This window comes from Melopsittacus undulatus, chromosome 6, assembly GCF_012275295.1.
Source record: "Melopsittacus undulatus isolate bMelUnd1 chromosome 6, bMelUnd1.mat.Z, whole genome shotgun sequence".
Taxonomy (NCBI): Eukaryota; Metazoa; Chordata; class Aves; order Psittaciformes; family Psittaculidae; genus Melopsittacus; species Melopsittacus undulatus.
Window position 1 is genome coordinate 66,236,172 of NC_047532.1, and position 27,956 is coordinate 66,264,127.

At 40.3% G+C, this 27,956-nt stretch overlaps 1 protein-coding gene across 1 annotated transcript; it reads right to left on the minus strand.

The window, feature by feature from the left end:
* SELENOF (selenoprotein F) lies at window positions 1–27,953 on the minus strand. The gene is made up of 5 exons (XM_005146532.3): window positions 27,813–27,953; window positions 25,578–25,745; window positions 13,313–13,376; window positions 7,726–7,775; window positions 1–968 (listed from the first exon to the last, which is right to left on the minus strand). The coding sequence occupies exons 1-5, from the start codon at window positions 27,879–27,881 to the stop codon at window positions 837–839; spliced, it is 483 nt and encodes a 160-aa protein (XP_005146589.2). The 5' UTR covers window positions 27,882–27,953; the 3' UTR covers window positions 1–836.
* Window positions 27,954–27,956: the final 3 nt, after the last annotated feature.

Consider the following 27,956-nt stretch of genomic DNA (forward strand, 5'->3'; position numbering starts at 1 on the left):
TGCATTCTTGCTTATCATATTTATTCATTCTACGCAGATAAAAACCAGACAAGTCATAATGGATTTGACTCATTGCTGTATAGAACTGTTTATATTCCATGTTCATCTAAATTTTAAAAGGACAGTTTATAAATTCATTTGATAAACAGACTTCCAATAACTTGCAGAAGTTAGAAGAAAAGGTACTTAAGACTTGCACCTCATGTTTTCTGAAGCAAAACACTTCATGTAAAGCACACCTGACATCGGACTTCCATACACCTCAGAGGTTTTCTATGTAGTCTTCACTAAAGTGTACTTACTAAGTGTTTCACAGTACTAGAGCATGAGTTCCTCCATAAGCTACAGACCCTCTGAATTAGATACTTGCTGTAAACAGTGCTTCTAGAGAAAGGACAGTTCAAAGAAGAGGGGATTAGCAGTTAAGTTTCTTTGGAAGATAGTACATGGCATTTGGTTCTGACTTTCTTACAAACAGCAGCAGACAAAAAGCATGGTAATCATTTCAGTTTCTTGAAGGTATTCAGTTTTAAAAGCATTTGGAAGAACAGGTCCAATTATAACAAACTGATAATTGCATAATTAACTTTGAAACAAAACATTTTGCTTGTGATAAATGCATTAAGAGCTGAAATACATGAGGACAAGCTATTATGTTTGTCAACTTGTCAGATGGGTGCTGAAGCCTCCCCTCTTAATTACAAGATGTTTAGCACAGCTCAACAGATATTTTAAAGTGAATATAAAGCTGGAATGTGTTTTCAGTGGTAGCACATTTAATCTGAGATGATTACCATGACAAAGCAGGAAAAGGGAAGGGGACTGAAAGCAGTGATTTATAGACGCTCTAATTTTTCACTTAGGAATTCTTCCACGCTATCCGTATTCCACTTGAGGATGCTCAGTTCTTCTGCAATGTTCCCACTGTCATCGAGCAGCTTCAGTACAGGGTCAGAACCACGCACATACTCCAAGGGAAAAAATAAGAGTCAGTTACCTTAGGCTGGATTAACACTCCCCCCCAGACTGATTTAAATTAAGTAAAAATAGCTCAAAGCAAGAACAGTAACAAGTCCAAAGAGTGACATCATGAACACTTAAGAACAGAGCACTAAATTACATCAGAGTATTCTGGGTAAACTTTGGCAATACACTTTGTGCTAAGCAATCAACCTCAGCTTTGGCTTTTCAAAGCATAGAATTCTTCAATAAACCCGAACAGACAAGCTTGGTTGCTCCTGACAAAAAATACAAGTATTCCAGTGCCCCCTCTTTTGTTCTGATTTTATGCATTTCCTTCCTAGGGTTTAACAACAATGGATTCTACTTTTCTTGAGGAAAACAGATCTGTAAGAATCAGATTCAGAAATTAAGCTTAGGAGATGAGTCTTTTAGTTTGTTTTCTCCTTTTCTCCTCCATTATTTTTTCACCTACTGTGCAGATTCAAAGGAGAAGGCAGATGTTCAAAGCTAGAACTGGTGTGCATGTGCATATGCAAAGGAAGAACCAGTAAAAGGGGAGACATGAGATAGAGGCTTTAAAGATGGAAAGATGCTGAAGGCTGTACACTCCACTGGCAGCAGCTGGCCAGGGTTTCCAGCTATGGCTTTTTTGCCTAATCCCAAGGAATGAGGGTGGCTGAGGGGGGTGGCTTAAGAAAGGATGCCTGTGGCACCGGAGCAGAGCCGGGGGAGATCAGCGTCTAGAAGCCTCACCACAGAGCGACAAGAGCCACTGAGGAGGGAGCCTCAAGTCCTCGACAGGACTTGCAAAGAGCTCAGCTCCCGCGAGGAGGTGACTCACCAGGGGCGGAGACAGGAGGAGGGGCACCAACTGTGAGTGGTTACAAATCTACCCAGGGAGCGCGGCGAGCAGGAGCGCGGCCAACAGAGCGGGCAAACAGAGCGGGTCGAGGCAGTTTGTGCGGGCAGGTGAGCGGGATGGTGAGCACTCGCCGTATGATCAGGGTCCAGTCTGGGAGCTCTGCCTTGGCTGCCCTGACGGCGGCCAGTGTAGGCACCCAGACAGAGTGGTAAGTGGGGAGGTTGCAGTGCAGAGCTTGGAGTGTAGAGAGTGCCTGCACTGGTCTGGTGAGGGAAAGGTGCAGAATGGGCAGGGCTGCGCTCGCTGCTCCCTGATGGAGGTCCTCCTCCAGCGGGTGGCTGAGCTACGGGATGCTGTCAGTAAGCTGCAAGATGTCAGGGAAGCTGAGAGGAAGCAGGACTGCTTGCTCCAGGCCCAAACAGCACAGGGGCCTCAAGCTTCCCCTCTAACTCATGGAGGAAAGAAGGAGGCTGTTGATCAGGGAAGCTGGGAATTAGTAACAAAAAAAAACAACAAAAGGAGGAAGAGAGCAATTAAAAGCAAGGGGCTTCCTCCTAAATCTGCTGTACCCACCCAGAACCGCTTTGCTGTCCTGCAGGGGGCTGATGAGGAAATGCACTTGCATCAGAAACAGTCGGCTGGTGCACTGGTACAGAAGATCTCTACTGGTGCCACCAGGAACTGCTGTAGGGGACTCTGCCTTAAAAGGGACAGAAGCGCTCATCTGTTGGCCTGACCCAGTCGCAAGGGAGGTGTGTTGCCTACCTGGGGCACGGATCAGGGATGTTGCAGAGAGGCTGCCTGCTCTAGTAAGTCCCACGGACTATTACCCACTTCTAGTGATACATGTGGGTGCTAGGGATATAGACAGTAGTAGCCTGAGGAGTATAAAGAAGGACTACAGAGCTCTGGGAGAGGTGGTCAGGGGTTCTGGAGCTCAGATAGTCTTTTCGACAATTCTCCAAGACACAGGGGAGGACCTTCCAAAGGCAAGGAGGATTGGACAGGTTAATAAATGGTTAAAAGGGTGGTGTCATAATCAAGGGTTTGGGTGTCTTGGACATGGGGCCCACATTTGTAGGCCAGGCCTACTGGGGGCTGGTGGAACTGCTCTGATAAAGAAAGGGAAGAGTGGCTTTGCTGGGAGGCTTGCCAGACTTGTCAAGGATGCTTTAAACTAGTTGTGTTGGGGGAGGGGAACATCATTCCATCCCAACACACCCAGTCAGTTGCCAGCACCTACAATAAATACTCTGAGCAATGTAGTAATATTCTAGCCGCTCCAGCCACTGAGCCAGCTTCATTTGGAGCTCGGATCAGATGCCTCTATACAAATGCCCGTAGTATGGGGAATAAACAAGAGGAATTAGAGATGTGGGCACATCTACGGGGCTATGATATAATAGGCATCACTGAAACATGGTGGGATGGCTCCTTTGACTGGAGTGTTGGAATGGAAGGTTATAGGCTTTTTAGAAAAGACAGGCCCGGTAGGAGGGGAAGGGGAGTTGCCCTTTATGTTAGAGATAGGCTAGATGGTATGGAACTCTGTCTGGGGACAGGTGATCAGCTAACAGAAAGTTTGTGGGTCAGGGTTAAGGGGAAATCGGTGATGGGACACATTACTGTGGGGATATGTTACAGACCACCTGATCAAGAGGAACCTGTGGATGAAGAACTCTACAGACAAATAGGAAAAGCCTCACACTCACAGGCCCTTGTTCTCATGGGGGACTTCAACCACCCTGACATCTGTTGGGGTGACGGTACAGCCCAGCACAAACAATCCAGGAGGTTTCTCACTTGTGTGAAAGACAACTTCCTTCTGCAAGCAATAGAGGAGCCGACGAGGAGAGGTGCCCTGCTTGACCTCGTGCTCACCAACAGGGAAGGGCTCGTTGGAAATGTGACTCTCCAGGGAAGTCTTGGATGCAGTGATCACCAGATGGTCGAATTCGAGGTCCTCAGGACAGTGAGAAGAGTGTGCAGTAAGCTCACTGCCCTGGACTTCAAGAGATCAGACTTTGGGCTCGTCAGGAACCTGCTTAGCAAGGTTCCATGTGATATAGCCCTAGAGGGCAGGGGGGCCCAAGACTCTTGGTTAATATTTAAGGATCACCTGCTACAAGCTCAGGAGTGTTGCATCCCGACCAGAAGGAAGTGCAGCAGGAGGGCCAGGAGACCCCCTTGGATGGATAAGGAGCTGCTGAGAAAAATTCACAAGAAAAAAGAGGCTTATAAAAGGTGGAAACAAGGACAGGTGGCCTGGGATGAATACAGGGATGTTGTCAGGGTAGTTAGGGACCAAGTTAGGAAAGCTAAGGCCCAATTGGAGCTAAACGTGGCAAGGGATGTAAAAGATAATAGGAAGGGATTTTATAGGTATGTAGCGGCTAAAAAACAGACTAAGGACAATGTAGGCCCCCTCTGGAAGCTTTCAGGATAACTGGCTACACAGGACTTGGAGAAGGCTGAGGTTCTGAATGGCTTCTTTGCCTCGGTCTTCACTGGCAAAGGCTCTGACTGCAGCACCCAAGTCTTGGAAGGTGGATGCAGGGACTGTGAAAATCTAGACCTTGGGCCCACTGTACGAGAGGATCTGGTTTGATCGAGACCATCTTAAGAACCTGAATGTACACAAGTCCATGGGACCTGATGAAATCCATCCGCGGGTCCTGAAGGAGCTAACAAATGAAGTTGCAAAGCCACTGGCCATCATATTTGAAAAATCATGGCAGTCAAGTGAAGTTCCTGATGACTGGAAAAAGGGAAATATAACCCCCATTTTCAAGAAGGGGAAAATGGATGACCCGGGGAATTACAGACCAGTCAGTCTCACCTCTGTGCCTGGCAAAACCTGGGAGCAGATTCTCCTGGAAGGCATGCTGGGGCCCATGAAAAAGAGAAATGTGCTTGGTGACAGCCAGCATGGCTTCACTAGGGGGAAATCCTGCCTGACCAATTTGGTGTCCTTCTATGACGGGGCTACAACAGTGATGGACAGGGGTGGAGCAGTTGATGTCATCTACCTGGACTTGTGCAAAGTGTTCGACACTGTCCCACATGACATCCTTGTCTCTAAATTGGAGTGTCATCAATTTGATAGGTGGACCACTCAGTGGATAAAGAACTGGCTGGATGGGCGCACTCAAAGAGTTGTGGTCAACGGTTCAATATCCGGCTGGAGACCAGTAACGAGTGGTGTCCCTCAGGAATCTGTGTTGGGACCGGTCTTGTTTAATATCTTTGTTGCTGACATGGACAATGGAATTGAGTGTGCCCTCAGCAAGTTTGCCGATGACACCAAGCTGTGTGGTTCTGTTGATACACTAGAGGGATGGAATGCCATTCAGAGGGACCTTGACACACTTGTGAGGTGGGCTGATGCCAGCCTCATGAAGTTTAACCATGCCAAGTGCAAGGTCCTACACCTGGGTCAGAGCAATCCCAGGCACAGCTAGAGGTTGGACAAAAAGGAAATTCAGTGCAGCGCTGCGGAGAAGGACTTGGGGGTGTTGATCGATGAGAAAATGAACATGGGCCAGCAGTGTGCACTCACAGCCCAGAAAGCCAACCGTATCCTGGGCTGCATCAATAGGAGCGTGACCAGCAGGTCAAAGGAGGTGATCCTGCCCCTCTACTCTGCTCTCGTGAGACGTCACTTGGAGTATTGTGTTCAGTTCTGGTGTCCTCAACATAAAAAGGACATGGAACTGTTAGAACAAGTCCAGAGGAGGGCCACGAGGATGATCAGCAGACTGGAGCACCTCCCGTATGAAGAGAGGCTGAGAAAGTTGGGGCCGTTCAGCCTGGAGAAGAGAAGGCTGCATGGAGACCTCATAGCAGCCTTCCAGGATCTGAAGGGGGCCTACAGGGATGCTGGGGAGGGACTATTCATTAGGGACTGTAGTGATAGGACAAGGGGTAACGGGTTGAAACTTAAACAGCAGGGGTTTAGACTGGATATAAGGAAGAAATTCTTTCCTGTGAGGGTGGTGAGGTACTGGAATGGGTTGCCCAGGGAGGCTGTGAATGCTCCATCCCTGGCGGTGTTCAAGACCAGGTTGGATGAAGCCTTGGGTGATATGGTTTAGTGTGAGGTGCCCCTGCCCATGGCAGGGGGGTTGGAACTAGATGATCTTGAGGTCCTTTCCAACCCTAACTATTCTATGATTCTATGAGGGTGGGAGAAAAGAAGGAACCGTAAGAGACAAAGAGGCCTCACTTCACAAGCAATTAAAACACATAAAGGGCAGTATGTGTCTGAGATCCAGAACAGAGTTATTTGCCTTATGTAAAACAGGCAGAAACCAGCTTCAGTTTAGACTTTTCACTTGCATTTAATGTCAGAGAGAGGAATGTGGAGGAGTAAGTCAAAGGGGTGAGAGGGTGTCAAGGGTGTGTGTGTATGTTTGAGTAACATCTGCTTCTTGTCCTTGGCCCACTGCACAAGCTAATGCACATGCAGGGGGGCAATGCCATAAGCCTAGCTTTGAAAGACCATTTTCTGCTTCAGCTGGTTTAAGTTACTGAAGCTGGATTTCTGAATGAAGCACCTGGATTATTTTTCTCCCATGATCAGTGGCCTTCTTAGCTTTTTAGAAATTTCTAGTCACTTTCACAGCTCCAAGTTACTTCTATCAATTTCTAATGCAATCCCATTCTTTCCTGCTGCGTTGTATCTGTGCCTATGAGGCTTTGCTGGGAACATAATACTTTAATGCTTCCGAAGACTCACTAAGTCACAAACTATGTGATGCAAATCAAAACTTCACAGTATCTGAAGGCTCTAACCATTTAAGTTTATGGAAAGCTTTCCCCAGGATTATTGTACCTTACCCTGCTCAGCTAACCTAGAACCTAGTTGATTTTACTTGACCAAGCTGGTGGCATCTCTAATCCATTTTCCAGGAGTATTGTACAATAAATACAGATCCATTTGCACTCATTTTTTTTCTGGCAGTGCTCTACATCAACTGCACTTGAGACTGCTTTGGTGTTCAATACAGCTACAAAGCTTAAAATAAAAGTGAAACAGTCAGACATGCAGAAGGAAAAAAACTGGAGGACACAGAGACATGAATGCATGAGACAGAGAAAATCTGTTTGAGATGGAATCTGCTGCTCTGAAGACAAATCACTTATTGCAGCCATGCACAGCTATGAAGTGGCTCCAGATGGTGCCAACTGGTGAATGGAGATGGGAGCCCAAGAGGTGAGAATCAAGCTGTGTGTCTGTGAAGTATGCAGGAAGTTCACACAGGATTTTAAGAGGAAGGTGAAGTTTTACACCAGATCTTGAAACCAAAGGATTGTTTTAGCTTAAGGTAGTGCATTTTATGCGGCTTTTTCATAGATGCAGGTTATAATAAACGCCATTCAGCATATGCATTTCTATAAAGCTGGATGTTTGAAGACTATAAAGAAAAAATAGCATCATAAGAACACAGCAAGGAAATTCTGAGAGGGAGGAGAGAAATCTAAGAATCACTCAATGTATGGAAATGGCAGCTCCAGCTTCACCAGAAAATGAGGGGAGAACAGAATGGGAAGAAAGGAAGCTTTGGCAGAATAAGCTTGAATAAATCCAAAATATCCAGAGAGTAAGGACAGAACGCAGGTGCTCCTCACTTTCTTTTGCCAATGGGTACCATTTTTTTTTTCCCTTGGATTAAAAAGAAACAAACAACAACACAGATTGGTACCAAGCAGTTACTGAACAATAAACTGGTTAGTATCAGCAGCAGGAACTTGTAAAGATTTATACTGGCAATGCCCATGTATGTCCTGTGCTAAGGGACTGCTTGATCAGCAAATAAGGAACAATCCACAGCAGGACTGTCTCCATCAAACTTAATTCTTCCTAACAACCCAAATGAAAAAGCTGGGTTACTACTCACCTTGATTTGCAGTCCCCTGAAGAGTTTTGGCTTATCACTCCTGACAAAAGCTATGGTTGGAAGAAAAGAAAGATGATCAAGCTCTTCTCCACTTGCATAAAGTACAATTACATTCAAGGCAGTATTCCCTGAATCATTTATTTTGGAATGATTTTTTAGAAGATACTTTAGTGTTAAAATTCTTAAAATCTTCACAAAATAATATTCAACCTATCACACCTAAGGCATGCCCTGGTTTTGCTAGTATTCCAAACAAGCTTTGTATCTGCTAGTGCAACTGTAAATCAACTTACCTGCAGATACCACTGCCAGGCTGCAGCAGACTGACCTGTATGCTGCTGTGATATGCAAATGTGAGGAAGAGTGTTTGTTAGAGTGACCAAAATCAGGCTGAAGAGAAGCTTTGTGAGGGAGGCTGAATATGACACACATCCCATCAGCATGCTCACACAGGCTGCAGCACTGCAGGTGAAAGGAGCACAGAGGGAACCAGGGGTAGATGTGTCTTTCTTGCAAACAAGTCTTATCTTGCAGAGATCTCTGAGGTTACATGTTGAAAACAGCAAGAAAACAAGAAGCTGGTATCTCCTCTTGCCTCTCCCAAAGGCAATCAGCTTTAAGATGGACTCTGTCATGTAGCTACATGGAGAGTTCAGGTCTGAGGTGAGCTGCTGCTGAATAATCCTTCACAGCACAACCCAGGCCTTGTTTTAATGTTAACTTAGATGGTACGAATTATTCCAGGACAAAGTGTAAGCATAATCCCCTACTTCCAGACATTTTAGCCTGATGAATGTCTGAATTCCACAAGTATTTATAATTTATGTAGAAAATTATAGCCTTCATTCCTCCTTTTTTACATTCAGGTTATGCTAAAAGCTGCATTTAGTATCTGTACTGACATTAAATAGATTCAGGATGTTCCTATCCCCCAAGGATGGGGGATATGACATCCTTGTCAGTACAGACTGACTCTTCCAGAGGTGCCACCTGCATGTTAAAGCTGCTTTTTCAAGGTTAGATGATGACTTTCACAAACTGCAGTGTATCCAGCTGGTGCATGGAGATGAGTGTAACTCAGAACTAACGTTTCATACTGTCTCACAACATGTAGTCCCTCAGTGATGGTCAGGCTGTCTCCTGGCACCTTTGTACCTATATCACTGTAGAGTTACCTAACACTTTCTCACTATGTATATACTGAGTGGCATTTATTTTCTCCTCCCTCCCACTGTGGTCCCAGGACAGATCAAAATCGTATCCTCTGCTGGCTGCATCAACCACTACACAGTATAAACCAGTCAGAATATACCAACAACCCGTAAGCTGCCAGATATACCTGACTCCTGAAGAAAATAAGGCTTGTTTCCATTCCTTCTACAGATCTGTATATTAATGTCATCCTGTAAGCTGTGTTTGGATAACAATTTCAAATAGCACTAAATAACCAGTTCTTGCTCACATCATGCAGTTCAATTCAGACTCAGAGACATAATTTTCAGTGTTTCCCTTGTCCTCGTGACCTGTTAGTTGTCTCGGCTGTCACCAACAGTGGAAAAGTGCACAAAAATGGCAGATATTCCTTATTCATTTTAAAGTCCACAGCACCTTGAACTGTTTCATGGGGAATTTTTTCACATTTTCCTTTTCAATTTCAGCCTAAAGCTGCACTCGGCCTCTAGGGCTCTGTATGAAAAGGAGGTTGTAAGAAGTAGTCAGTACAGTGGATAACTTGAATTGCAGAAGTTAAATGGCAAGAGAGCATAGTGAAATGGATAAAGTTTCAGAGGCAAATCTGAACTGTGGAATGTAATTGTATTAAAGAATAGTCTTTGGGGGTTACCTCGAGTTACAGCTTGTAAGTGGTGTGAGGATTTGTTACTTGAGTGACAGATGAAGGCTCATGTGGATGTGTGTGGCTGTTCTCTGGCTTCAGTGTTGGACAAGCTCACATGAAATGGGAACAGAATGAGGTGGAAGGCAGCAGTATTGCTTTTTGTCACTTTAAAAGTAACTATTACACACTTATATCAATGTCAGACATCCAAATCTTCCACAAGCTGAAGCATTTAACAACATTTTCACTGGAGTTTTAGACAGCATTCCATCTCTGTTAATGGCATATTTATTTCTAATGCTGGTCATAGCCACTTTCTACATTAGTCACTTGAATTTGCAATGCAACAAAGAGAAACTCTCTCTATACAAATAACTTCATTTGTATATCCTAACCTTTGACAGCTGAAGTGAGAAACTAACATGCAGACATGCTTTAAAAGTACAGATTAGCCCATCAAACACTACGGGTTATTTTTCCTTTGCACAAAATCACATCCTAAGCTGAATGAAACCAATGGGGTTAGGAAGTCAGATGTAGCTACAGTGTGCATTTTGGGACATGTGGCTGGTTGCTTATCATGTGATGGGGTGCACATGCTTCACCTTCAGCACCGACCCAACAGTTTCCCTTCTGTACCCATTATTGAATAGTTTGATGTTTTATGCTAAAATCTGAGCTCTTTGTTTTCCTCTCCCTGTAGCACCTGTAGAAATTACACAGAGCAGAGAAACAAGCATTTCTCTAACTCCTGGGTTACTCATAGGCTTTTTCTAGCTCATGGGTGAGCGGCGAAGGCATTCTCCACTTTGACTCCTGTAAGATGAAGTCAAAGCTCACTTGGTGCCATGCCACTATGTTCCAGAGAATTAAACGCCAGACTAGAAGTCAGAGCTGTTCTACTGCCAGCTCTGTGACTGTCCTTTCACATGATGTTAAGGAAATCACTTCACCCTGTGCTCTTACATAGCATGTGCAATACCAAAGCATATGCCTTCTGTTTGAAGGCCATCCTGAGGAGAGCGTACAGAGTACACTTGATTGCCATGCAATCAACTGCAACTAAAAGGTCAGAGTGTACGTGGGTATTTTAAAAGCCTGACCCGCACCAAAACTGTTTTGCAAAGAAAAGTAGTACCACAAACAGTGCTTTTGAAGATCCAAGAGCATCCTCTGCCCTTGAACACAGCAGAATGGAGAAACTCACGGCTATTCTTATAATGTCCCTTTGATTTGATATATATGACATCTCTGTTTTGGGAAAGTCTGTGAAAACAAGTTTGTTGTAATTAAAGCCTGGAGTCCTTAGTGCAGATGACTAGGGAATGTAAGCATCACTTTGGCCCAGACACAGAGCAAGCCTGTGCACGTGCACACGCTGCACTATTCTCTCTGAGGCACAGTAGGATACACCAGAAAGAAAACTTCCTGACCCCAAATGGAGATGATACCACATCTCTCCATGCAGAGCTGCAGATCTATATGCTAGGCCTAACTTCTTCGTAAACAGAGCTGACTATCTACTGTTATAGATTAAGGGCATGATCCAGCCTACCAAGGATATCTACATTCAGGAATATTTACATTATTTAGATTCCTGTTTTAGAAGCAAAGATCTCCTGCTTGATCTGTAACTGAAAATACACAAATCTAAGCTGAGAAAAAATTAAACTCTTAATACTTGAGAGCCGATATACAATAGCAGTAAAATCTCACATTAGTTTTCAAACAACTATGCACACAGACAAGTGTTAAGCTTGTCTGTCTCTACATGCATCGGAATGATTATAATGCCCCAAATTAGAAAGGTCTGGAGGAGATTAACAAAACCCTGTCTCTATTTTATCAGCTTCAGATTTTAATGGCAGAAAAGCACAAGTCTGAACTAGTCAGATCTTCAGCACAAGGTCCACAATAGATCTTTACTGCACAATTTTTCAGCTACAGCATGTCTTCTAATAAGAATCTAATGTGACTAAGCATCTGCCAGTAATGGAAAAGTCCACTTAATCAAACTTCTGTTCTTTCTGGTGTTTAAAAATCTGTGCTTTTAGTTTAGATTTATTCCACTGCTGTAGCACTTACGAGGTCTGTGTATGTCCATGGGGATTCATCCTTTTTACACTGGACATATCCTTCTCCAGTTCATGCTATTTTTTTGAGTAAACAACCCTTTAGCTTCTTCGAACCTCTTGATGCTGTGAACAGATACACAGCTGCATATTATAGGTGAGTCTCATTTAAAATGCTGATTATGCATTGAAAAGCAGCATGGTACTTGTCTGATGAAGATGACTGTCCCTCAGCATTACACTAAAATCACCCATTATGTGATCAGGCCAAAGAATTGTTAGTGTGGCAAGAGCAGCAGCAGAAAGGAGTAAGTCAGGAGTAAGGAGGAATGTTTCAAAACTAGTATAAAGGGTGATCTGTATTGAGAGATCTACACTGAGAGTCTTTTTGTGATGCATTGAAGTGTTTCACACATGGAATTGGCAATAGGAAGCATGTAGGTTATTACAAGCTTTCAAAAGACATCTGATGAAGTAGTAGCACGGTACTTTGAGCAACTCAATGCAGCATAAACAACTGATCTTTAAAACTCCCAAATAAGAAAGACTAAATTTATGTAAAGTAACTGCAGTGATGTAATAGTAATACAGAAAACGAAGAGTAAAGTACACCTAAGATTATCTATACATAGCTGTTCTGAGTTACTTTCAATGAACAGAAAGCAAACAGTATTACTTTGCGTATCTCAAAAAAAATAATTTGTTTAATTTGGCCCTGAATTATTAGACACAAACAGCTGGAAAGTAAAAAAAAAAAACCAAAAAACTAGAAAAATAAATTTGTGCAGAATGTCACAATTTGCACATAAAAAAGACACAAAGGATTGACCATACCACAAACTTGACCATTTTGCACCCAAAATGAACTTAAATAAAACAATAGTTTTACTGAGGCATTACTGATTATCACGTGGACTCCTGTGCTAGCAAAGCTAATCTCCTCACACCCCTGAACTGGGAAAGAGAAAATAGCTTTGCCATGGCCTTGCAGTCAATTAACTAAACTGTGTGTGGGTAGAGGTGGCAGGAGAGGGCCTAGTGGCAGGGGGGTTGGAACTAGATGACCTTAAGGTCCTTTCCAACCCAGACCATTCTGTGATTTGTGAATTTCCCTGAGTTGTAATCTGCCCTAAAGTCCTTCTTTTACTTGTTTGTCAGTCAGCCTTCAAGCAGGGAGGTATTAATACTGGAGACAATGCTGTTTGTGCAATTTTATGTCAAAAGTTAAGTTAGTTTTTCTTCTCTATGGTCAAGGTACAGCATTAGGATCTTCATTAAAGAAGCCAAAGTACTGCTATCATCTAAGCTCTTCCTCCATTTATAAGAAAATTGCATTTTAAACTTCTCACAGATGTTTTTTTCCCCTGCAGCTTCCTCCCACCACTCACTGATGGTTCTGATTTTCCTTTCACTACTGTCTTCCATTCACTTTAATTGACTGTCATTATCCACTGACAAAACAATTATACTGCAGGAACTGTGAAAAGAAAGTAATTCCATAGTGCACAATATGATTTCATCTATCAATTATTTGAGACCAGTTCCATGAGTCTCAGGTCAATGCAACTTTCCTGATATATGAAATTTATGACTACTTGTAGTAGTACTTAAAAGCACATTTTGTCATTCAGCTGTGACAGTATTTCACATGTGAAAGAACATTAGTGGCTTTACTTACCCTGGACTTGGGGGAACCTTCCCAGTTTTCATCCACATACCTCTAGGACAGCTCCTGCATAAAGCTGTAATAAAAACCAAGAAGCTGTTAAGGACAGAAAAAAATAATCTAAATTACTTGTGATGTGTTTTATCTATTGAATTGTTTTTCTTTGAGGAGACAATACACTATTGTGTAGATGATAACAAGTAGGATCCTAAATTGAATTGTCTCTGACTTACGCAACTAGCGACTGTTCATTCAAAATACATGACAGTTTTCTTTTGCCATGTTAAGTATGTAAAACCAGGAAAAAAAACATCATTTGAGATATGCAGTTGCTGGAAGCAAACCTTCATTAAAAAATAATGCAATCAGAGCTGTTACAATGGGAATTATGGACTAGTAATAGGAAAACTTTTATTTTTTCCTCCCCAAAGATGCTAAGAAAATCTCATTAAGTGAAACTTCAGTCTGTTTTAAACCAGCCTTGGACAGTGAAATACTGTTTATAATAAAGATAAGGCAGTGACTTCAAGGCTTCTCATTTGGACTTACTATTAGTAGTTAACTGTGATTGCAGAAAGACATCACATTACTAGGCCTTACCTGGGCTAACTTTGATGCTTGTACATGGATGTCAGTCACTTCTGTCAGCTGTGCAAGATACTGTGAAGTTAGGCATCGTAATCTTACACCTAGTTGTCAATACTTGCTACCAAGTCACGGCCTTCTAACCCTGAAAACGCACCATTTGTAGTGTAGCTGACAGAAGAAGCTTCAGGTAAAAATTTGCAATTCAATTCATTACCTTCTGTAAGCATTGAAGACCTCTGCTTTCATTATCAGTGTTTGTGTAACAAACGTACAAGCTGGGACATAGAAAAAATACAACCTGACTGCAATGAAGTAAATTCACATTTCACTTAAAATATGAACTGTGAATACATGTAATGAAAAAAAAAGCTTTCACTGTGAAATTTAATCCGTACTAACCCTCCTGAAACACGAGAGACGAGTCATGAAAGCAAACCACAGACAATACCACTGCAATCTCAAAGACAAATTAACTCTTTGTGGGCATTATGGACAGCCAAGAATATCCCTTCACTTCAGAACATGAGTCTTTTGAATACTGGTACAACTCAGTATTTGCCTAAATACTATGAATCAGAACATAAGAACATATGAATCAGAACATTAAAAAATCCCCAACAATTTGCAGTTATTTGAAAAATAACTTATTTCCTGACATGAAGTCATCAGAAATCATTGCTTCCACAGGAAACAGGACAAAAAACGTTTCATTGCATTGCCTGTCCAGAACAGCACCTCAGCAATTTGCTTCACTGCATTTACATTTTCAGCTAAATAGTAGATTTAAGTTAAAAACTAGATTGGACTGTTCAACCCCAGGACTGCTATGATGAAACAACACGCAAAAGATCAAGAATACAGCATTTCTTTTAAACCTTTTTTGCACCATCCAAAGAATGATTTTAATTAAAAAAGGCACTAATAAGTAGCTCAGATACTTGCTTGAACAAGTAAAGTTCCACTGGAATTAAAACATGAGAAAAATGACAGAGATAGGGGAAATGTGGAATAGGGAGATTACAAATTTCAATTACCTTATATCTATTCAGTATTCTTTAACAAACAATTATCAACGTTTCTATCAGCAATCCAGGATAGATTTAGATAATAGCTCACACACTCACTCACACACTGAACATTTATACTGGTTCTCTGATACTGACAGTTACCTGCATTTTTCCATCCAGTTAGTATAAAGAATTAAACAACTAAAGAACTAAGTATACCCCAATCTAGGACGGGGTAAAATGAGCATTTGTTTCAATCCTTATTACTGCAAATAATTCTTTATAGCTTATTTCTTCCTTTCTAACAAGCATTTCCATGGAACAAGATCACTCTGGTAATCTAAAACATGCCAAGACATCTTGTAATTACAAACTACGTCCAGTTTGTAACTCCCAGCCAGTATCTGATAGAAGTTTATCAAAGAAAACAGCTAATTTCTTGATGTCTATATTTTGAGCTTATGCCTCTACCATAACTGAAGCCCAACTGTGCTGGTACAAAGAAGTTCAGATTCATGCTGGCACAAACAGCTGCTCTCTAGATGGCCAGACAAGGAAAAACAGCCCAACCCCACCCCCCCCCCCCAAAAAAAAAAACCCTGAAAAATCAATTGGCTTCATTTATAACTCTAAACAAAGGTGTCTTTTGCAAGAAACACAGGTTTATTTGCATCGGTTAGCCCACAACAAAAGCAGACTTGTTAATATCTAGTGCTACTACCATCTCATCATGTCCGGAGCAGATGTCCTCGGAAGTTCCTTGTGAAGGCAGTTACTGTGTTTCAAGTATTCCTAAGGATGACATGTATCGCTCAGTGTGGAGGCACACAGACATGTCTGGTCAGTTCATTACAGAATGCTTAACTCTGAAGTTCATTTTAAGATAATGCTTCACTTGTTGTAGTGCTGGTGGAAGCGAGTTTAGTACTACAAGTAATGAAATAAAGACTCTAAACTATTACTAGTGTCCACTTTAATGTGGCAAACAAGTGCTGTTATGATGGGCAGGCTGATTCATGTCTGCAGCTATAAAAATAAGTTAGCTTTGTTTATAACATTCTAATGGTATGTTTTCTAAGGCTGTGGTGACCAAAATTCCTCAACTCAAGTTAAAGTTCAATCCAAAGCTTACTATAAGCACCTGGACATCTTGTAGGAGTTCACACTGATGTAATGAAGATGGCTCTTCACAACTGAGAGGAGGAGAACCATACTGTCATGGGTGCTTTAGTGATGAAGTGGCAATGATAACAGAATTAACCACCATTAACCTAAGAGCAGGGTTAGATAAAGATGTGTATTGTAAAAATAATTGTTCCAGCAATTAAAAACAATGAACCTGAACTTAAGTGAAAGAAAGTATTTAACTTGTTATTGGGAAGGGAATGGAAGTAATTTATGCAAGACAAAGTTCATTTCTAAATAGATACAGTATTGTTATCACAATTACTCATGGTGAAAACTCCAGAAGGAAGATTACATTCCTGCTATGTAACTGTTAGTATTTACAACTGAACAGGAATTCAGATCAAACTGAACAGAAAAAAAAATTAAAAAAAAATGGTCCTGAGCAGAGATTGTTCCTTGATCATAATAAAATGATGTTAGGTCAAGGTGACCAAAAAAGGTTTTGTAAAATACAATTAATTATACCTAATTTTACATCTATAGCACCTATACTTTGCATACTGATTTCTTTAAATACTAAGCCAGACCCTGCACAGGTTACAAAGTGTCATTCTAACTGGATTTGTACCCCTGCTTGCAATTAGCTGAATGAAATTCTAGCACCATCATGTCTTAAAACATGCAAGGGAAGAGGCTGTTAAGGTACAACCATGCAATGGTAAATAGCTATCTTGTGGTATCTGGATTCTCTCCGATACTGCATATTTTCCTCTCCTAATATCAAACTGTTTAAAAACTAAAGTTAGGCTCTGAGAACATGCAGTACAAAGCAATTTATGACTGTTGATAAAACTGAAATTGACTCGTCTCAGTACAGGACAATCTTCCACTAAATATTTACCAACAACTAATCTCTTCCCAGTGCAAATGATATTTGGTTTTGTGAAATTCATTACAATTTTGATTTCATATTCCTATATAAGCAGATCTCCCAAAGAGACCTCCTCATCCCCTATCAACTCATGCTGTTGTTTTACTTCAAAGGAAAGTCAGGAAAAATACAGATGATATTATTCTTCTCAGTCAAAGTATCTTGGTATGTGCAAACTGATATTGTTTTCAAATAGGGTGCCTGATCCCTTGCTTTAAAGCCATGCAATCTCATATTTAATGTGTTCCACAAATCAAAACCCAACCACAAATCAAAGCAAGTTAATAACTGGTATTTGTTCTTCTGAGAAATTCTGGTGCAAATCTTTTCTGCTCTTTCCTAAACTCCTGTGACTATCAATTTGTTACTTTTAATAGAAAGCTGGATTAGTTACAATAAAGGAATACACGCAGAGATAAATGCAAGGAGAGAATGCAGGGTGTTTGTATGGACAGTTACAAGTCTTCAGAATCACTCCGGTCTTCCCCTTCCCTGGAAACACAAAATGAGCAAGAATCTGTGGGTTAACACAGAGCAGTCAGAAAGCCACACTGCCAGGAACATTATGAATTACCGCTCTGTCATGTGGAAAGCCAGTAAATCATTGCTACACACACACATACCATTCATAACTGATGTCATCAGTAAATTTAGCAACAAAGAACCTATTCCTATTCACAGCTCATTATCCTGTGAAGGGAGATGCCTAACTCTAAATAAGAGTTTGGAAACAGAGAGTCAAACAGCCAAAAAACAGTTATGTGAATTACTGCTATTCCCGTGGTTAGTGCTATGTATTACAGGCAAATTCCTGTGAACAAAGCTGAAGCAAAATCAGAGCTCTCATTTGTCTGCAGGGAAGAAAATTCCAACTGAATAGAAGGGGGAAGGAAAATCACAACGAGGGTGTTTGAAAACTGAAATAATTTACTAAGAAAGGTTGTGGAATCTGTATCCTTGGAGACCCTCAGATCTTTGAGCTCTGCTTTGAGCAGGAGATTCAACTTCTTTATTCTGTATGTCACAGTAGCGCACAACTAGGTTATGTACAATCTTCAGCATACAGAAAATGTGTCATCCATCTAAGTGTTTTATTTTTTATCTCCTCCTTGCAGTATTATATAAAAATCTTTGCTCTTTAAATCCAACAACTTCCTCTCCTGGCAAACTGGTTTTTGTTAACTTTGCTCTCTGAAATAATTTGGTGTAGGCTTATGTGAGCAAGAGACCTGGCACAAGGGCAAGAGAGAAAACACAAAAGCTGAGCAACCAACTTCAAATCTCTGCAGTTGCAGCAGGGATTAGGTACTGTGAATGCCCAGTTTATTTGAGCAAAAGCGGAGGACAGAGCAGAACAGAGAAGGGTGGCAGAAAAAGGGCTCCTACGTACAGGCTCTCACTTGGACTTAGTGAACAGAATTATGTGAGCTTAAAAGTACAAACAGTGTAAGTTCCCATTTTGGAATATATTGTCCCATTAACTGCTATCTAACCATCTACTTACCTCTACAGGTAGAAACCCTGAATATCTTTCTTATTCTCAAGAGTGTGTGCTTTTATTAAAGAAGAAAACAGAAGAGTTGCAAAAAAAACTGTAAGAACAGAAGTCATCAACTATTTGTTTGACCTTGGATATTTAAGTAATGTGGAGACTTCATACTTTTGGAAGTTGTTTCAACAAGCATAGAGTGAAATGTCAGTGTTTCATCCAGATGAAGGAGGTCAGACTTAGAACAGCTAAACATATTCCACTCCCCAGCACAGATGCACATCAACACCTTTAACTCACATTTAGCAAATTCACATTTATAATTTCCCTAGCCTTTTCTTTTTAACAGATAAGACTAGAAAGAGGTCTTCCATAAGTAAGGCTTGCCCTGCTATAAGGCAGATAATGTATTTTATCTTAAGTTTATCTGACAGAGATGAACCATTCCTGAATGTGATCCAAACAAGAGATGGTAAATCTTTCCCTTAAGGAGTTACTAGCAAGCTGCACCTTCCTTATCTAAGACAACTGTTTGTCAACACTCAATTTAATTGCCGATAACAGCATGTAAGAAGGAAGGGAAAGAGCATACCTGGTAAAGTTCTTGAGAAGGAAATGCACTTTGGCACATTTTTATATTTATATATTTAATTATAAATATATTTATATATTTATTTTATATATAAATATATATAAAATTTATATATTTTAATATTTATATATTTACACTTAACAGTTCCCATAACATTATTCCACTGTGAACTTTATCAGATGCTTTTTAGTTAAAAGCAAACTTGAAGTGTGATCATTTAACATATTAGCCTTAGAGAGTTCTGATTCTTCAAATACGCTGACATTGAATTATGCTATTTTTAAAAGTCACACTTGGTAAAAACAACGAACATGAACCACTTTATGTAGCACGTTAGATATAAGGAGTACAGCTGGGCAAAAGCACAATTTGATTTTTACAGAGCAAAGGATTTTGTAGAACACATCAAAGGGCAGGAAAAGATGGTTTTGGTTTGGGTTTTTTTGAGAAATAGCTACAATAATTCTAATTAATTTATTCAAGTCTTGGTATGACTTACACTGACGTTACACCACTGAGATGTCAATGAATTCTAAGCAGTCATCTATTTTTATCCATCAAATTAAAAACCAAGATATGAGACTGCTTCATTGGCGCTATTCATATGAAGAGCCTCTGGCAGAACAAGCAAGCAGCCAACAGGAATTTCTGAGTGTAGCACTTTAATTAGTGAAATGGAAAGATAAAAAAACCCCCAGAACTGAAAAATAAAACGAAACTGGGTCACACAAGAGCAGCCTAAAGCATCAAAAGCATTTCAAGTTATTCTGGTTGCAGGAACTGTTGTGAGTTTTGTAAACTATTTAGTTTTAAAAAGCCTGAACAAGAATGTCACCTTATTCCTCCTTGCAGTTCCTAAGAGGACACAGAAAAGTTCTGTAGGGTTTTAAGAGAGCTTGCCATATTTTATTACTGAAAATAGCACACAGGCATAATTGCAGTGACATGTTTATTAGTAATACTACACTAAATATTCAGTTCATTTCCAGGAGGGGTCTAACACTAATTCCACACAAATTACTGCTTTTAAGTTATGGTAAAACTACATCATAGAGAATATAAATCCTATCCATTAGGATCAAAACTCATTCTGAGGAACAGTTTCTGCATACATGCTCACCTCCTACCCTGTAATGTTTTAAGGCCTGAGTGACTGTTTTGCTGTGAGTAACAAATAAGGTACTCTACAGAAAACTGAATTTGTATAGGCATATTTTTTATCTTTCAGTGAACTTGAGTCATCCTCAGAATAGGCCAAGCTGAACATTAGCAGCTACCTTTACATGGGCTAGGTAGGCATAATTCTCTTTTCTTTTGTGTATAGTCCCTCATCTCTGTATGTTTCACCCACGAAACCCTCTGGTAAATTGTGTGATACTACGCAGGCACAGGTAGCTGGTGTGGAAGAAAGGGTTCATTTTCAACAGACTAGAAGGTCTATGGTTTTGCAGTGTAGAAAAAGGCTGCATCATTCATGTCCTGAAGTGACTTCCCACAATTTCAACTACTGACAACTTGCAAGGAAAAGGATATTAGGCTGATGCAGTGAAAACAGGGTTTGACCTTCCTGCAGATAAGGCAAAGTACCTGGTTAAGTATAGCTACCAGTTTCAATGTAACAACTAGGGAATAAGTCTGCAACCAGTGCCCAGCTGCCACATGTCTATTAATGAAGACATGCTTACCCAACAGTGGAAATCCATAGTAAAACTGTAGGTGAAGATCTTCTGCTGTGCTTTGACTTTTTCCCCCCATTTTCCGAAGTGTTTTAGGATGCATTCTTGGGATTTTCTCGACAGTTTGTTCTCTGTTTTCAGCATTTTTCAAAATGTTGAGAAAGCATAATACTTAAAGGTCGCTAAATACCACTGTTTTCTATATCTCATCCATTTGGTTTGTCTACAGCTAATGGGGTTATGTCCATAGACTTTCATTAACTTTCAAACAGCAGCCAAATACTGACAATCATTGTAGGTTTGGGTAAGATGTAGAATTGGGATCTGAATGTAAAGCAGTGATAGCCGAAGTTGAAGCTGCCCGCATTTACTTCAAGTGAGTATTTCACACTACTTTCATATTGAAATGAAAGGAAGCTTTTACATTTACTGCTGCAGGAAGAACATTAAGTTGGAAGGCTCTCACAGCACAAGAATCCATTTCAGGTTTCTGAAATATTCTAGTTATATTCTCATATCTAGTACAAGTTTGCTGAAAGATAATCCTAAAGTTCTCATTATCTGAGCAGTGCAGAGTCCAGGTATTCCAATACATTATTAAACCATGCTTTGACAGCTTCCCTGATTTTGATAACCCTGAGTGTGTGCACAAGTTGCTAAAAATTTCAGGACCTTAAATGTTCTTGCCTAAATTTGTACAGCGCAGCAGTTACTGCTCATCTCTATGGAACTTTAAAAGTACGCATAGAGACTTCTGTATCATCATGTTAGTTTATGACTCTACTAAAAAACAAAGCCATTTAGAAATAGCGTATGATAGACACATATGATGTTACCCATGACAATGTGTCATCTAAACTATCCATTTTTATGTCTCAAATTTCCTGGCCATCTTTTGCTTACACCTAATGTCCCATTATCTAGTTCACCAAAGATCCTAACATTAGAACATGACAAACACTTGACAATAGAAATTTAAAATGCTGAAGTTTTACACATCTTAGTGAGCAAAATGTATTTTGCAGCTTCGTTTAGAAATATTGATGACCTTTAAGGGTTGTAGCAATCCTGCACACTGCAACTGTGCCATTTAATGTCTTGCAAATTTCACCACAGAGTTCATTCTTAAAATCAATTTGCATTTTGACACACATATATTGTTGTGATAAATCTAAGATTACAATACAAAATCAAAGATTACAATATACAATTAATGGAATATGCTTATAGCAGTGTCTGAAATGATCATGCAGCACAAGTGAAGCTGCAGATGGAGTGCAGCTATTTTCAGCTACTGCAAAATATGGACAATCTCTCCTGCTACTACAATTTCATGCACAGTTAGCTTCACCTCCATTTCATCCTTCTACATTTTACACACCAGCAGTACTCTGCATCTGACAGACTGAGGCTTAAAACTTGCAGCTGTCTGAAGCAATACTGTTTAAGCCAGCTTCCAAATTAGTCTGAAAGTGAATACAAAATCTCTAGAAGTGGAGCAACTAACCAAAATTATTCTTCCATTTTACTCACAGTAAAATTCTCAAGCAATTGAAATGTCCACTGGCCTGGCATCAGCAGAAGTTTAGAGCAAGACAAATCCTGGGTAACAAGAGCACCTCACAGCCATTTTCCACAATATCAGTTCACAGAACACTGGACCAGTAACAAGATGAGGATTAATAGACATCTGTCAAAGGTGTGAAACAGCTGAAATCTGTAAACATCTCATTTGAGGTTGCACTGATGCTATGGCACAGGGTATTTTTAGGACTGGGCATATTTCACAGTTCATCTGTGAAAAGTAGAAATGATATTTTAAATTCTCATTTCAAACTCATAGTTTATGGCAAGTCATGCTATAAACTAACTCTTGCTTTTTCTATTTCTAACACTTTCCATGTACAGTGAGAATTAACTTACAATCCTGAAAACTGTCCTGGAATTCTAACAGTTAGCAAGTCTGTCTGTAGCACAGACTACCAACATTCTGTGTCACATAACAGGAACAAATACCTACTCACATAAGGAACAAGCCAGGTTCACTGGAATCATGGTTCAGAAAGACAGAAAAAAGATCCCTGTACTTTGAGGATGTTCCAGCACGTAGTCACAGTATTAGCAAAACCCACAGCACCACTGCTCTGAATCTCAGCAACATCTAAGGCTTATGATCAGCAAGTCAGACATCTTACAACTAAATGCAGGTTTTAAAAGGAAGACTAAAAAAATTCCTTAAGCAAGAAGGTAGGAAAAAAAACAATCCTTAACAACCAACTTTTAAGACTTAACATCCATTCATTCCCAACTATCCCATTTTCATTAGCAATATGATTGCTATGGTAACCTGAAAAAAAACCCTAGGGAAAGGGAAAAAAATAGCAAAAGACGGCATTCAGTTTTTCTATTCTGCATGCATAGCATGAGAATACTACTTTAGCAAGAACCTACTATATGTAGTACTATTTGTAATTTTGATGCAGGAGTAAAATCTTAAGCTCAACTGCAGACAACCTACAACCAGCACAATGTTAAAACACAAGTCAATCCCAGATGTGAAGATTCTGAATACAATCTGGTAAGATAATATTTGTGGTCATTTCTCCCAACACCAGTTTTCTACTGGGTAGACTTCAAGGACAGTTACTCAGTACAAGCTTAAATAACCAAACCCAATCCTGATCAGCAAATCCCTTCTGAAGCAGCATTCAAAAGAAAACTAGAAACGATGCTATAATTTAGCACTCAACCGTATAACCATCATGTTAGAACAGTCCACTATTTCTACTCACACGCACAGTATGGAAAGCTGGCATTCAAGCCAAGATGTGAAAATGCATGAAAACAGTACCACAATCACTCCTAGAACTCAAGCTGATACTTAACATGCTGGCTTCTAATCTCAAGTATCATTTGTATTAAATATCTTCAAAAATGTCACAGAAATAAGAGCAGATAAAGTAATGATCAAGATGCACATGGAACTGTGCTATAGCAGCAGATTGCTCACACTTACTGAAAAGCACAAGCAGAAAATGAAACTGGGTAGGCCAACACAGAGAGACTAAAAATCCCAAAGCTTATACAAGTCTCTTAGTTCCTATGAATATGCAACAAATTCTGGTTCATTGTGAAGGGATTTATCAACCTTGAGACCCCATCCAGCCCCATACTATTTGTTCTACTGCATTCAGCATGACTAAAACAGAAAAGTTCCGAGATTAAAAATATGCCACAAAATGGCATTTGATTAGTCTTACACAAAAAGTGTGATTACCCACACAATGAAACCTTGTTCTGATTGAGGATCATCAGTATCAGTATCTTTCAAGTTAGATTTGTTGTTTGATCCAACTTTCATGAATGTAATGTTTACAATACAAACTAAGTTATACCCTTGAGTGAATTACTGATAACATAAAAAAGATTTTCTTTTTCCCTTCAAGTTACGTGCCAGAAATGCAACACAATTCCTCTAGTTTATTTTCCCAACAAATGACAATAGAAATTATCCTGCTCCACAAAGTCTTGTGCTACATCTTATGCACACTGAGGTAAAACTGTAAGAATATCACCTGAACAAATAAAAGCATCCACTCCTCACACAAGGACAAGAAGCCTTGCTGCTGCCACCAGAACTGTCACAAGCTGTGGTGCATACCCACAGCACAGCCGGAGACCCTTCCCTGGTTTTTAATTGCCTTTTATTATATTTCATTAGATTTTATTCTGAAACTTTTCAGCTTATGCATGTATGTAAACATATACATATGTACATACATACTGGAGCATTTTCCAGAGGCCAGCTTTTCTTTCCAAGATTCATATATCTAGCAAAGGAAAAGTCATAGATACCAAATCCCATAAAGACTGTACTGAAATATTACTGCAAGCATTCTTTTGTCAATATATGAAACAGCACAGTTTACAGTCTTGCCTCTTACCTTAAGAGTCTCTTAATATTAATGCACTGATTATTAATTCTCTGCAAGCCTCAAACACTTAATTCTTGATATTTAATATATTTCATCTAACACTAATCAGTGATTATGTTCAAAATTGTAGGCAGACGTTATCAAATATTATGTTGAATTAATTGATGGGAGAAACCTATTAGATTTCCTCATTCATTTCATGTTGTCAATTATTTAATTTCAGCATCTCTTCTTCCTGAGATCTCTGTTTTCCTGATATTTGACTGGTCTTCAATGTATTCTGGAATAATCTTAAATTACAACATATTTGAAAGCATGTATTCTTTTCAAGAGTTCTGTAAAAATTCTTCTTTCTTGATCTACCTTAAGGCGGATAGATATTTATTTACTACAGGTAAAGGAAAGGTTTTGCATTAGCCTGATTGACTGAAACACAGCATGGGCTCGGAGCAAAATCACTCCCAGTATTTCTAGCTGTTAGAGCCTAGCTGTTCTCACCACTGCAGAATGGAGTTGAGCACTCCTGCTTCTGTCAGGCTTGTGTCACTTCAGAAGCTGACATACAGCTTTGTTCCTTGGGACTGAACTGAATTATCCTGGCCATTACACTAGGGTCAATGACCAAGCAATAGCCGTTATCAAGAACACCAGTCTATGGTCTTCCCCCCCCTTCAAATCCCATATATCTTTCAATCTAAAGAAGATGGACATAGCTCCCATGAACCACTTCACACTAGAGAAGGGCTGTCACAGAACCAAAAATTTTCCTACTCATACAGTGATGTTATTTTAGAGCAGTATGGCAAGTCTACAAATCTGGACTCCTCTTGAGATTATAATCCAGACTGTCATATATTTTTAAAATGAAAAGCTTCACAGACATAACAAATTGTGTTAAATTATTCCACAAAGGATTTGTTCCAAAACCTACCTTTCTAGTTTCCAACTGAGCTTCTTCTTGGCAGCACTGCCTGCAGAACGGATCCAACTGATTCAGATTGAACTGTCCAAGAAGGTTGCAAGAACTGCAGAGCAAATTACTGGAGAAGCCCAGCTCTCTGCAAGCTTCTGATGACAACTGTGCTCCATAGGCATTTATCTGAAAATCAATACAATGTTATACTTTAGTATTAAATTAGTCGTTTAGAAAAGGAAGGTTTAAAATGCTTTGGTAATTAGGATGAACAAAGTTCTTCTGTGACTTCTACAACACCTAACGGCCTGCTCATAAGTACAAAACAACTTACTTTGAAGAATGGCCTTTAACTAATAGTGAATTCTAGAAACTCATTATACATATATTTCAAGGCATCAAACCTGCCAGAATTCATTTACATACACTTCTGACAACTCTATTGTTTTCCTACTGCTAGCTCCAAATTAAGAAAAACCCAAATATAATTAAACAGCTGAAATGCACATGGCTACAGCTCTCTAAAGTCTGCACTTTCAAAGCAATTAGAGCAAATTTCATATCACCAAAAACACACTTGGAAAATAAGCAGAAAAAGCACAACTAGGGAGTCATGAAATGGAACAAACTGCTCAACAAGGCATCCAAGTAGAATTTTAATTTCATGTTTGCATTAACGTTACAGGAAAATTGTGTACTAAAAATGGAAGTGTAGATAAAACCCGGCAATTCTGATTTACCAGTAATACATTAAAATAGGTAACTCAATTATATGTAAAACACTGGTTCCTTTTCTGAGCAGCAACAACCATTTTACCAACTATCCCAGCACTTAAACGATATTTGAGTTTTGTTTTCCCATTCCCCTACAAAAGGATTTGGCTTAAACCCTTTTCTTCCAGCTATATGCTTGGGTGGAGTTGGGAGGTGTGAGAGAGGAAATTAAGAAAGGGGGAAAAGGAGACAGTTTCCCCTGAGATGCTTCTCAGTCTGGTTGAAAGACCTTAGACAAAACTCACATCTAAACTGGTAACAAAACAATCAGCAGGCAAATCTGTGCTCAGAAAAGAGTAAGACAATACAAGCAAACAGAACTGGATGTTATCAGACCAACAGAAGAACTGTGCTGGACCAAACAGAAAAAACAGAAGAAAAACCTAAGCTTGTCCTTCAGCAAATCAGACTTCTCTTCGCATTCACCCATCATTTAATATTTACAGCATATTTGAGTAAGGTAGAGACAAGCCCCATTTCCTCCCTGAAGTGGCCAACACACTGCCAAAGAAAAAACATGTGATGCGACAGATAGGAAACATAATGGATTAGGAATAAAACATATTAGGCACCTCAGTTAAACCATGAGCAGAGAAGTATATTATAAAGAAAATTCTATTTTTTTCTTCTTCCTACAGGACGTTACTAATTTAATTTCTATAATTCTGTAAGTACAGAATTTTTTTTCTATAAACAAAATTGGGACCCTATCTTACTGGAATAATCTGTTATTTAGCCTTTCTGAGGGATACTGGCCACAAAGAATCTAACACCACAGCAGTAGTACAGAAAAATCTAATGAGGATGCCAAACACTGCCAAAGCGGCACCTTAATTCTTGTTCACTGGTGTCTTGTATAACCTCATGTCCCTGGAACTGAGGTGGGTCAGAACTTTAAGGGCATCGGGTACCCTAAAACAGAGCTGATCTGTCAGGGAAACATCAAGGGACAGCCTGCACAGGACAACCTTCAGGTAGAAACCACACTCCACCTACTTTCACTTTCCAAAACTATTCTTTACTGCTAAGGAAAACCCAGTTCATGGAATTCATACCAACATACACATCCCATAAAAAACGAGAGAGGGAGCCTGTTGAATTATGCTGCGAATCGCTGCAGCACCGACACCTCTCGCCGTTTCCCAAGCTAACAGAGCAAACCGGGGCCGAGGCGACGGTTCAGGCTTAAAAATGAGTCTTTCGCCGTCTGGAGGACTGCTAAGCAGTGACAGCAAAAGAGAAGAAGCAGCAGTAGAGCACAACCGCTGCCAAACAGAACACAAGGAGCAGCCACGGAGGCAGGAGACAGACGCAGCACAAGACAACGCCTCAGGGATGGGATGGGCAGAGCAAGGCCTGCTGCCTCCGCCTTCCGCTACGGGACACGTCTCACTTCCGCGCCAGCCCCCTGTTACACCCTGACTCTGTCTGGAAGCACACTCAGGCCCCGAGCACGAATAGAACGGAACGGCCTCTCACCGCCTGCAGCCCCACCAGCAGCCAGAACCAGCATCGCCCTAGGGCCGTTTTCTCCACGACCGCCGCCATCTTAGTGTCAGATCGTTCCTGCTAGCGTCACCGGGAGGCTGCAGAAGGACCTCATCCACTGGGGATGCCCTACAC